This window comes from Bos indicus x Bos taurus, chromosome 21 (genome assembly GCF_003369695.1).
Source record: "Bos indicus x Bos taurus breed Angus x Brahman F1 hybrid chromosome 21, Bos_hybrid_MaternalHap_v2.0, whole genome shotgun sequence".
In the NCBI taxonomy this organism is placed as follows: Eukaryota; Metazoa; Chordata; class Mammalia; order Artiodactyla; family Bovidae; genus Bos; species Bos indicus x Bos taurus.
In genome coordinates, this window is record NC_040096.1 from 31,271,004 (window position 1) to 31,284,424 (window position 13,421).

Sequence of the window (13,421 nt, forward strand, 5' to 3'; positions counted from 1 at the left end):
GATCGAGGCTAGAGTCACACTTGGGTATCAGCTGTTGCCTTTGTGTGTGCTAGAGTCCTTGAAGAGTAACTGCTGACCTTAGTCACTCACTGTGGCCCTCAGGGCATAGTCACCAGCAAATAAACATCACTGTTGAGATTAAAAAAAAAAATTTGCATTGGAAGATTCTTTTTTCACCTACTTCTATATAGCTAGTTGGCAGATCAGGCAATTACATCACCTTTCTTTAATTTTATACCACTGTAACATACCTTGGAAACTCAGATAGTTGTGTTGTTGTTAAGTTGCTCAGCTGTGTTCAACTCTTTGCAACCCCATGGACTGCAGCATGGCAGATTCCCTGTCCTTCACCATCTCCATCACTTTTCGTGAGTGAGTGAAGGGAACTAAGAGGAACACCCAGAATGATAGTATTTGTCAGCTAGCAAATCCTGGCACATTTCCAGTAAAAGGATTTTCAACTTTAAATTTCTAATTATTTGTAAATATCAAAATAGGGGCAGAGAATACCAATTTTCTCCTGATATCTATTCTTTCCTGTTCACACAGATAACACCTTTGGTTTTTAGCCAGGCACACGCACACCAGAATAAAGCCTACATTTCCTAGTCTCCCTTGCAAGTATGACTATTCAGGACAGTGAAGTGTGAGGGAAATGATAATATTTCCTTTAAAAGTATGACCGTTTTTGTTTTGTTTTCCTTTAATCAATCCTATTGCTTAGAAGTGGATATGGTAGTGAGCCATCTTAAACTCCACAGCAGAGTCAATGCTGTTTTGTGGAAGAGAACCATTCAGAACAGTATACAGTTTTTTGTTGAAGTGCATAACTGATCTGGACTGCCTCTCTTTAAACTGTTTTACAAGACAGAAATTAAAATCAGTCTTGCCTAAGCCACTTGTTTTCTTCCCAGGTCTTTGTTACAGGACATGTGTATTAGCATATTCTAATATGTACGACATAACTATGGCCCTTTTGTAACAGTCGGTGGTTCTAGCAGCATAGACGGAAACTTGCAAGGTAAGTGAAATCAAAATAGATGAACATTCACACTTTTCTGTTTTCAATAATTTGTTAAACCAGTTTTTACTCCAAAAGATTTTCTTTCTGCTATTTATATGAATGATGAAAATACTTTAAAGTTTCTTTAGATTATGATTATCCTCAATATTAGTTCCTGCTGCTGCTGCTAAGTTGCCTCCGTCTTTTCTGACTGTGTGACCCCATAGATGGCAGCCCACCAGGCTCCCCCATCCCTGGGATTCTCCAGGCGAGAGTACTGGAGTGAGAAGAAAGTCCAAAGAAAAGTTTGATTGCAATCGAATATTTTTTGAATATTAGTATTTAGCTGTTTTTGAAAGGCTTGTCTTAAAAGCAAGCATTATTACTGTTTCAGCTAAAAACATTAAATTCCTAGAATGGCAACTGTTGTATAGTCATTTGTGAAACCGGAAAAATGATCACGTGAAAAAATCAACACGGGTATAAAAAAACTAAAGATGTATTCTTAGTGTCTGCATACTGAACTGCCTTCTGTCAAGTGACAGGGTTGACAGGATTGTTTATTCAATCAAAATGTTTAAAAAATGCTTTCTTATGTGCTTTCAAAGCAGAATCTTTCTGCAGCTACAATTTGCCTTGTTAAAGTCTGCTTCAAGGAATAAACTCCTTGAAAAGCCAAGTAACAATGTAAGGAAGAGGAGGGAAGCTTGGGATTAAGACCTGGCAACAGACATCCTGCATATTGTTGTAGTTAATAGCCTGTGACCTAGACTAATGAAGAGGCCCAGAAGGCCAGTTCATTGCTGTAATTCTCAACTTTGCTTAAACCTGGACCACTGGTAAATAAAACCACTTTTCAATCTAGTAAGAGAAGCCGAACAGCAAAGGTTTTGCCACTGATTTATACTGCAAATTTGACACAGTGAACATGAAAGAATGTAAAATAAACTTCTACAAATCTGATAATTTCCTATGCATTCTACAGGAATTTTTGAGAAAATAATTAAATCTACTTGTGTCATTTTGTGCCCACACAGCCTAACCCATTTAAACACCACCATAAATTCCATTTTAATAAAAACAGAAGACTCTAAATCCTCTTGATTTGAAATTGAGATTTTAGATGACTGACTTGGTTTTCACTTGTAGAAACAATTTGAGTCTTGCTTTATGAAAATCCTAAAATAAAACATAGTGAATATTAGTAATAACATCCTTGTTAAATGAACAAAACTAACACCTATACTAAGTAAAAGAGTGTTACCAGGAAGTCATTTTAATTTTGGCACATTTATAGAAAAAGTCAAATATTTATATGAGACATGTTATTTTTGTTTTATTTCATTTCTGCACTATGCCATGATGGAGACAGAAGAACATATGCTACTATAAAGCAGAAAACATTGGCAGAAGCCAATAAACACCATTTAATGTTTTGGTACTAAGAGTGTATGGAGCATTTCATTTCAGAAAGGCTTTATAAAAGTTAGTGTTCTGTGGACATCATATCTTTTTGCCTTTTCATATGAACAAAGCTATGGGAGGGAATGGAATTCCAGCTGAGCTATTTCAAATCCTAAAAGGTGATGCTGTTAAAATGCTGCACTCTATGCCAGCAAATTTGGAAAACTCAGCAGTGGCCACAGGACTGGAAAAGGTCAGTTTTCATCCCAATGACAAAGGCAATGCAAAAGAGTATTCAAACTATTGCACAATTGCCCTCATCTCACATGCTAGCACAGTAATGCTTAAAATTCTCCAAGCAAGGCTTCAACAGTATGTGAACTGAGAACTTCCAGATGTTCAAGCTGGATTTGGAAAAGGCAGAGGAGCCAGAGATTAAATTGCCAACATCCGCTGGATCATACAAAAAGCAAGAGAATTCCAGAAAAACATCTGCTTCACTGACTACACTAAGGCCTTTGTGTGAATCAACATCTACAAAATTCTGAAAGAGATGGGAATACCAGATCACCTTACCTGACTCCTGAGAAAGCTGTATGCAGGTCAGGAAGCAACAGTTAGAACCAGACATGGAACAAGAGACTGGTTCCAAATTGGGAAAGGAGTATATCAAGGCTGTATATTGTCACTCTGCTTATTTAACTTATATGCAGAGTACATCATGTGAAATAGCTCAAGCTGAAATCAGGATTGCTGGGAGAAATATCAATAACCTCAGATAGGTAGATGACACCACCCTAACAGCAGAACGAAAAGAAGAACTAAAGAGCCTCTTGATGAAAGAGAAGAGTGAAAAATCTGGCTTAAAACTCAACATACGAAAAACTAAGATCATGGCATCTGGTCCCATCACTTCATGGCAAATAGATGGGGGAAAAATGGAAACAGTGACAGACTTTATTTTCTTGGGATCCAATATCACTGTGGACGGTGACTGCAGCTGTGAAATTAAAAGACGCTTGCTCCTGGGAAGAAAAGCTATGGTGAACCTAGATAGTGTATTAAAAAGCAGAGACATCACTTTGCTGACAAAGGTCCGTCTAGTCAAAGCTGTGGTTTTTCCAGTAGTCATGTAGAGATGTGAGAGTTGGACCATAAAGAAGGATGAGCACCAAAGGATTGATACTTTCAAACCGCGGTGCTGGAGAATACACTTGAGACTTCTGGGACAGGAAGGAGATCAAACCAGTCAAGGAAGTCAACCACGAATAGCCACTGGGAAGAACTGATGCTGAAGTTGAAGCTCCAATACTTCGGCTACCTGATGCAAAGAGCCTACTCACTGGAAAAGACCTGATGCTGGGAAATACTGAGGGCAGGAGGAGAAGGAGGTCACAGAGGATGAGATAGTTGGATGGCATCACTGACTCGATGGACATGAGTTTGAGCAAGCTCCAGGAGTTGGTGATGGACAGGGAAGCCTGGCGTGGGGCAACCCCAGGGAAGCCTGGCGTGCGGCAGTCCGTGGGGTTGCAAAGAATCGGACACAACTGAGTGATTGAACAACAACAGTAACATCACAGTAAAAAAGGAAAGATTGATTACTACAAGGAATTGGAAAAAATATGTATTCATTAATTTTAAATGTAGACGAAAATAATTGAGACCCTTTTCTTAACATTTACACAAAATTTCCAAGTCTAACTAAAATTCAGTCACCATACATGTATCTGAAACATGCCCTATTCAAAGCCTAGTCAGGATACTAGAATTACAGGTAGGAATAAACATAATTGATCTGACTGACACAAGCAAAATTGTGATCTATGACATTCCAGCTTTCATTCCTCCACAGAAACACTGGGGAGAAGAGGGGGAAAGCAGCAACTATATGAACCAACTTTGTTGGAATCCTGGAAAACAGTCAAAGGTTTACAGCAACCAACACACAGCCCAGTGAAGAAAACCCATCGTCTTTTACCCACCCTTGCCTCCCGTGCAATGGTGGGCTTATTCTTAAAATAAGAGAAGCTGGTTTCCATTTCCCTTCCTCAAGCCAGAAGAGGGAGAATAGACTTTACTTGCAAATCACTGCCTTTTCTAATCTGTCTTTAGGATTACAAAGTTTGATTCAAGCTGTTCATCATTGTTTTCCATAACTTGGAAACAGGCAAGAAAAGGTAGGTACCACTTGTGAAAGCCGCCAGATGACTACAGAATCGCAGGCATCTAGATACAGGCCGTATAAGGCCCAGACGAGAAACTGGGGTAAGATTTTTGACAAACCAGATGTTCAAAAGCAGTTGTACCCAAGGAATGCAGAATGCCAAATGTGTGCACAGACAAAAATGGCTCAGAAAAGACTTAAGACCTTGGGCTTTCATCTTGGTCTGATACCTAGGATAGAAGCAAGCCTAACTAAGTAAGGCGGGAATGCCTTAGGACACAGCTAAACTGCAAAAAGGAGAACTGGCATTCAGGGAAGTCTCTAAAATGAGATAAACATGAGATAATAGGGACAGAGGTTTCAATGATCACACACAAGGAATAGGCTTTGCAAAAAGGGCTTGGAAGTCTCAAAAACAAATGAACAGCCTTTAGCTGTCAGCAACAACTTGGGAACTGAGGATAAAACAATGTTATATTCAGAATTACAATATTATAATAGTAAAGTGCCCAATTTTCAACAACAACAACAAAAAACCTGAAAGGCATACAAAGGAACAAGGAAATAAGGTCAATTTAATGAAACAGAAACTAGCCTGGAGGAAGCCCACACACTGAACTTAATAGAAAAAGATCTTTAATTATGCTCAAAGAACTAATGAAAATCAAGAAAGTGATGAATAAAATGGGAATACCAATGGAGAGAAATTACAGAAAGGAACCAAAGAAATTCTGGAGCAGAAAGTTAAAATAATAAAATTTCACTAGAGGGGTTGAACAGTAGAATTGAGCAAGCAAAAACACTCACCAGCAAAGCTGAAGACAGGACAGTTGAAACTGCTATAAAACTAAAAATCTAAGGGATTTGCAAGATACCCTCAAATGGAACAAGAAACATTATAGGAGTCCAAGGAAGAAAGAGAAAACTATATAATGATTATTTGAATAAATAATGACAAGAAGCTTGCCAAATTTGATGTAAGATGTGGATGTAGATGTCCAGAGGCTCAGTGAACACCAAATAGGGTAAAGTCAAAAAATACATCATAGTTTGTCCTCAATCTAGGACCTGGGATTTTTCAAACATAATGTTACAAAAGTGATATGGATTCATTAAAAGCCACATTTCAAGTTTTGAATTTTGATCTTTTCCCAGGTTAGCAGTATGCAATGAGATGCACTTATGCTGACTGGCAGTGATAGAGAGCAACAGCTCCCAGTCAGCCATGTGATCACGAGGGTAAACATCTAATATACTTACAATCATTCTGTTTTTCAGCACACTATTCAATTATATCACTTCAAAATAGGCTTAGTATTAGATGATTTTTGCTAATGTAATTGTTCAGAGCACATTTAAGGTAGGATAGGCTTCGCTATGAAGTTCAGTAGGACAGGTATATAAAATGCACTTCAACTTATGATATTGTCAACTTACCATGGGTTTATCAATATACAATCCCACTGTAAGTCAAGGAAGTACTGTATAATTAAGCTATACAAAAAGAATCTTGAAAGCAGCAAGAATGAAGAGACTCATAAAGCGGACGTTCAGAGCTTCCTATGTGGCTTAGCGGTAAAGAATCCACCTGTAAAAGCAGGAGACATGGGCTTGCCCCCTGATCCAGAAGATTCCGTGTTCCGCAGAGCAACTAAGCCTGACTAAGCCTGTGTGCCACCACTATTGAGCCTGTGCTCTAGAGTCTGGGGACACAGCTCCTGAGCTTATATGCCGCCACTAGTGAAGCTGGTGCACTGCAGAGCCTGTGCTCCACGACAAGGGAGACCACCACAGTGAGAAGCCTGGGCACGCAACCAGAGAGTCGCTCCTGCTTGCCACAGCCAGGAAGAGCCCATGCAGCAGTGAAGACCTAGCTCAGCCAAAAGTAAAACAATCTTCAGTAAGATTCTCAGATTCCTCATCAGAAGCCATGGAGGCCAAATGGCAGTAGTTTGATATATTCAAAGTGTAAAAGAAAAGACTGTCAACCTAGAGTATTTTATCTGGCAAAACTATCCATCAAAAATGAGGGAGAAATGGAACCATTATCAGATAAAAGCAGGAAGAGACTACTAGAACTAGATATGCCCTGCAAGAGATGCTAAAGGGAATTCTTCAAGGACAAAGGATACGAACAGGAAACCGTAAAAAGAAACTAAACTCTGCAGTAAAGGTATACATGAACAATTACAGAAACTAGTATAACTCTGATGTTTAACTCTACTTTCCACACAACTTAGGAACCAGTGTATAAAAATAGTTATTGGCTTGTGTTTTCCAACACAGCGCTTAAAGATGGACTCTTGTGACATTAACGGCTGAAAGGGAGTGAAGGCAAAGTTACATAAGAGCAAGGTAGCAAAGTTTTTATTAACTATTGAACTTAAGCTGCTATAAACTCAAATTAGTGTTATTACTTTATGACATTAAATGGAATCCCCATGATAACCACAAAGAAATAGCTACAGAAGAATTCCCTTGTAGTCCAGTGGTTAGGACTCTGCACTCTCAATGCTAAGATCCTAGGTTCAGTCCCTGCTTGGGGAACTAAGATCCCATAAACTGTGCAGTGCAGCAGGGAAAAAACAACTGCCAAAAAAGAGAAATAGCTATAGAATACATACAAAAGGAGAGAATTTATATGTTTTACTACAAAAAAAAAAAAAAAACAAACCAAAACACAAAAGACACTAACAAAATAAGGAGCAAAAATCCATGAAGAATTTAGAAGAGAAATAGCAAAATGACATTAAGCAAAACACAACATGCATTGCTTTCATTGCATCTCATAAAAGAGAATATTTTAGCTATAAATGTTTAAGAAAGAAAACTGAAATCAACATTCTAACTTTATAACTTAAGGAACTAGAAAAAGAAGAATGGACTAAGCCCAAAGCTACTAGAATATTAGAACTAAGATAAGCAAAATACTGAACAGAAAATCAACAGAAAATTTTGAACCAAAAGTTAGTTCTTTGAAAAGGTTAATAAAATGGGTTAACTTTTAGATCAATAACAGGAAAGACTCAACTTCAAAAAACAAGTAAGATTAAGGATATTACTAATGAGTCTACAAAAATAAAAAGGATTATAAGAATACAAGAGCAGTTGTAAACATCTTGGATAACCTAGATGTAATGGATATATTTGTAAAATCCATACCAAGACTGATTCATGAAGAAATTAGGTCTTCATAGACCTATAATTAGAAAGGAGATTGAATCAGCAGTCAAAAACCTCCCAACAAAAGAGAATCCTGCAACCTCTGACTTTACTCAGTTCTACCAAACATTTAAAGAAGAAATAACATCAGTCCTCAAACTTTTCAAAATAAACAATTCAATATGAAAGAACACTTCCTAATCCACTATATAAGCCTAGTATTACCCTGATACCAAAACCAGACAATGACAACACAAGAAAAGAAAGTTAAAGACCAATATCCCTGTTGAATACTGATGCAAAATTCTTAAAGGATTAGCAAACTGAATTCAAGATCACTTTAAACATTTTATATATTTTGAACACATGGGTTTATTGCTACAATGCAAGGATGGTCCAACAGATAAACTGAATATCAAATCAAATCAAATATCAATCAAATCCAATTGAATACAATACGCCACATTAGCAGAATGAGGGTCCCAAGTGGATCATATCACTGATGCTGAAAAAAGGATTTGACAAAATTATTTTTGATTAAAAAAAAAAAAAAACGAAAAACCACTCAACACACTAGGAATTGAAGGAAGCTATCTCAACATAGGAGAATGCAATGGCAACCCACTCCAGTACTCTTGCCTGGAAAATCCCATGTGCGGAGGAGCCTGGTAGGCTGCAGTCCATGGGGTCGCAAAAAGTCGGACATGACTGAGCAACTTCACTTTCACTTTTCACTTTCATGCATTGGAGAGGGAAATAGCAACCCACTCCAGTGTTCTTGCCTGGAGAATCCCAGGGACCGGGGAGCCTGGTGGGCTGCCGTCTATGGGGTTGCACAGAGTCGAACACAACTGAAGCGACTTAGCAGCAGCAGCAGCACCTCAGCATAATAAAGACCACATATGAAACTCTTAACAGCTAACATTATACTCAATGGAAAAGGACTGAAATCATGAATAAGACAAGGATGCAGCTTTTACTACTCCTATTCAGCACAGTGTTGGAAGTTCAAAGCAGAGTAATTAGTCAAGAAAAAGAATGGAATTAGAAAGAATGAAGTAAAATTATCTCTGCAGAATACATGGTCCTTTGTGTAGAAAACACAAATGATCTCTACACCCCCAAATCTGTTAGCACTAAGAAAAAAATCCAGCAAAGTTCAGATACAGAAGCAACACACAAAACCAGTTGCCTTTCTATATACTAATATGAACAACCCCAAAGACTTAATGAAATCTTAATGAAGTTGTTGATGACTTGTACATTGAAAACCACAAGACATTGCTGAATGATGTTAACGTGAAAGTCTCTCAGTTGTGTCCGACTCCTTGCCACCCCATGGATTATACAGTCTATAGAATTCTCCAGGCCAGGATACTGGAATGGGCAGCCTTTCCCTTCTCTAGGGGATCTTCCCAACTCAGGGATTGAACCCAGGTCTCCCACATTGCAGGCAGATTCTTTACCAGCTGAGCTACAAGGGGAATACTGGAGTGGGTAGCCTATCCATTCTCCAACGGATCTTCCCAACCCAGGAATCAAACCGGGGTCTCCTGCATTGCAGATAGATTCTTTACCAACTGAGCTATTCCAGGGAAGCTGATACTAATGATGTTAAAGATGACACAAATAAGTTGAAAAACATCCCATGTAAACAGACTGGAAGACTTAATATTGGTATGATGTCAGTACTACCCAAAGTGATCTACAAATTCAATGTAATTCACTTCAAAATCTCAGTGACATTCTTTACAGATACAGAAAAATAATTCAAGTGGAATATCTAGGATCCAAATAGCCAAAACAATCTTGAAAAGAAGAAAGCTGAATACCAAAGAATTGATGCTTTCAAACCGTGGTGCTGGAAAAGACTCTTGAGAGTCCCTTAGACAGCAAGGAGATCAAACCAGTCAATCCTAAAGGAAATGAACCCTGAATTGGAAGGACTGATGCTGAAGCTGAAGCTCCAATACTTTGGCCACCTGATGCAAAGAGCCGACTCAGTGGGAAGACCCTGATTCTGGGAAAGACTGAGGACAGGAGGAGAAGAGGATGACAGAGGATGAGATGGTCGGACGGCATCAATGGACATGAGTTTGAGCAAGCTCTGGGAGATGGTGAAGGACAGGGAAGTCTGGTGCGCTGCAGTCCATGGAATCACAGTCAGACATGACTTCGCAACTGAAAAACAACAATAATCTTAAAAAAGATCAAAGTTGGAAGACTCACACTTCCTGATTTCAAATTTTACTGCAAAGATACAATAATCAAAACAGTGTGATACTGAATAAAAACAGACATATAGACCAGTGGAATAGAATAACAAATCCAGAAATTCTCACATATATGGTCAAATGATTTGGAGGAAGCACACCAAGACCATTTAATGGGAAAAGGACAGTGTTTTCAACAAATCATGTTGAGAAAACTGGATACCCACATGCCAGAGAATGAAGTTGGATTCTTACCTAACACTATATACAGAAATTAGTTCAAATGGACCAAATACCTAACCATAAGACTTAAAACTCCACTCTTAGGGAAAAAAAAAAACAGGGGGAAAGTTTCAGAACACTGGATTTAGGAGTAATTTCTTTGATATGACACCAAAGTCATAGGCATGAAAAGAGAAAAGAGACAAACTGAGCTTCAAAAATTAGACATTTGGACTTTCCTGTTGGCACAGTGGATAAGAATCCGCCTGCCAATGCAGGGAACACGGGTTTGATCCCTGGTCCAGAAAGATTCTACATGCCACAGAGCGACTAAGCCCATGCACAACTACGGAGCCTGTGTGCCACAACTACTGAAGGCCACGCACCTAGAGACCACATGCTGCAACTGCTGTACCCACGTGCTATGACTGCTGCTGCTGCTAAGTCGCTCCAGTCATGTCCGACTCTGTGCGACCCCAGAGACGGCAGCCCACCAGGCTCCCCCGTCCCTGGGATTCTCCAGGCAAGAACACTGGAGTGGGTTGCCATTTCCTTCTCCAATGCATGAAAGTGAAAAGTGAAAGTGAAGTCGCTCAGTCGTGTCCAACTCTTAGCGACCCCATGGACTGCAGCCTACCAGGCTCCCCCGCCCATGGGATTTTCCAGGCAAGAGTACTGGAGTGGGGTGCCATCGCCTTCTCCGCACGCTATACCTAGTGAAGCCTATACACTCTACATCCTGCGCTCTGCAACAAGAGAAGCCACCGCAGTGAGAAGCCCACACACCACAGTGAAGAGTAGCCCCTGTCTGCCACAACCAATGCAGAGAAAGCCCACACAAAGCAACAAAGCAACAAAGACCCAGTATGGCCAAAACGAAGTAAAACATTTATGTATCAAAGGATACTATCAGAGTAAAAAAGGCAATCCACAAAATGGGAGAAAATATTTGCAGATCACATATCTGATGAGGGATTAATACCCATTTTTATATATATATACATACATATACAAAACTCCTAAAATGCAACAACAGTTATAAAAGACAACCCAATTCAAAACTGGGCAAAGGACTTCAATAGACAGGTATCCAAAGAAGATACAGACCAATTAGCACATGAAAAGACGCTCAACATTACTAATCATTTGGGAAATGCATACCTGTGGAGGATTCATTTTGATATTTGGCAAAACTAATACAATTATGTAAAGTTTAAAAATAAAATAAAATTAAAAAAAAAAAAGACAAAAAAAAACACCACGATGAAATAGCACTTCATACCCATTAGAGTGGCTATTATTTATTTTTTTTAAAAAGTGTTGACAAGGATGTGGAGAAACTAGAGTGCATTGCTATAATATATATATATATATTCATATATATATATATGAATATAAAGCAGTATAGCTGCTGTAGAAAACAGGATCATAGTTCGTCAAAAAATTAAATATAGAATTAACATTTGATACTACTTCTGGGTATTTATGCAAAAGAATAGAAAACAGGGGTTTGAACAGCTGTTTGCAGATGTATGTTCCTAGAAGCATCATCACAATAGCCAAAAGGTGAAATGACTCATGTTCACCTGTTGATAAATGAATAAACAAAATGAGGTAAATATATACAATGGAATATCATTCAGTCATAAAAAGGAATGAAATTTGGATACATACTATACTGTTGATGAACCTTGAAGACATGGTAAGTGAAATAAGCCACATACAAAAGGACAAATGCATGATTCATGTATTTGTATGAGATACTGAGACTTATATCAAGCACTGAGAATATTAAGATGCTTAAAGATTAAGTAGAATGTTAGCTACCATGGTCTGAGGAGAGGAGGGAATGAAGAGTTATTGTTTAATGGGTATAGCATTCAGTAATAGGATGATGAGAAAGTTCTGGAGATGGACAGTGGTGATGGTTGAACCAATGGGAATATACTTAATGCCATTGAATTGCATGTGTAAAAGGCTAAGAAGTGAAAGAAGCCAATCTGAAAAGGTTACCTACTGTATGATTCCAACTATATGACATTCCAGAAAAAGCTATAGAGATGGTAAAAAACTATAGAGATAATAAAGGGATCAGTGGTTACCACTGAAACTGGGAAAGAGTAGATGGAGCACAGGAGATTTCTGGGTGGTGAAATTATTCAATGTGATACTGTAGTGGTGGACACATGAAATCATGCATTTGTTAAAATCTATAAAACTGTAAAAAAAAAAAAAAAAGAGGAGCCTTAATGAAAACGATGGACTTCTGTTACCAACTTTACCAAATGCATTCTTTATATCGCTCCTAATAAGATGAAAACCTCATGATCTGTAAAATCGTGCCCTAAAATTAAAAGCCTTATGGGGGAAAAAAGGTTTGGAATTCTGTAACCTGAGCAGTAACAAAAACAAGAATCCTAAATCTCCACTAGTATCTGCACTGAGAATTAGTCCATCTTTTGTATACTTAAAGTTTGGGATTTATGCTTCTTCCTTTCAGATATAGACCCTGAAATCAATTGCTCCTCATAGAAACCATTTTCAGGACTTCCCTGGCGGTCCAGTGGCTAGGACTCTACACTCTCAATGAAGGGGGCCTCGGTTCGATACTTGATTAGGCAACTAGAACCTACATCCTCAACTAAGGATTCCCGCATGCACAAATAAGACCCAATGCAACCAAATAAATATTTATTTTTAAAGGAAACCAGTTTCATTAACATTAAAAATAGGATCTAAAGGTAGCTCCCAATGATAGGGATAGAGCAGGATAGTTACACAGGTAGCTTTTGACATCCCACTAGGGAGTTCTAGACAGAGAAGGAACTTAGGGAGATCATTGTAAGCTAATGATCACTCAGGAAAGCAATCAGACTATAGTGAAACAGGCCTGCTTAACTACAAAACCACACAATAAAAGCATAAGATATGCTCCAGTCCAATAAGTGAAAAAGTGAGGCCTGCACCCTGCTGGTCCAGGTCAGCATGAGAATGATCCTTAGGACAAGCCCCTTAGCATATACCAAAGACAGGAATACATGGGCAAGGTGCCATTCCAAAGTAGAAGACCTCATCATACTAAAACCTGAGGTTATTTAACATATTTTGCTGTATGTTAGTTTACATTACCACACTTCTGCTGATGTGGATAGCACCATGACAGTCCCAGTTTGACCATATAGGGGCAAAAAGTCCTCTGCCTGACTTAAGGAGGAGCTAGTGATGTAAGCTTGACATCCACTCAAAGAAC

At 38.6% G+C, this 13,421-nt stretch overlaps 1 protein-coding gene and 1 non-coding gene across 8 annotated transcripts in view; one reads left to right on the plus strand and one right to left on the minus strand.

Annotated features, from left to right (window-relative positions):
* Position 1: 1 nt before the first annotated feature.
* LOC113880198 lies at positions 2-127 on the plus strand. The gene has a single exon (XR_003507662.1). It is a non-coding gene; the product is annotated as a small nucleolar RNA SNORA3/SNORA45 family (small nucleolar RNA).
* A 1,763-nt stretch (positions 128-1,890) lies between these two features.
* NRG4 (neuregulin 4) overlaps positions 1,891-13,421 on the minus strand; it is a 117,724-nt gene continuing 106,193 nt past the window's right edge. For 6 of the 7 annotated variants that reach the window (XR_003507449.1, XR_003507445.1, XR_003507446.1 and 3 more), the window contains one exon: positions 1,891-2,182. Coding sequence is in view for 1 of the 7 variants with exons in the window: in XM_027521509.1 (XP_027377310.1) it covers positions 2,172-2,182 (11 nt within the window). In the remaining 6 variants the exon portion in view is untranslated. Of the gene's footprint in view, positions 2,183-11,600; positions 11,758-13,421 lie in introns of those variants that run through there. The other variant, XR_003507450.1, reaches the window with a different exon arrangement.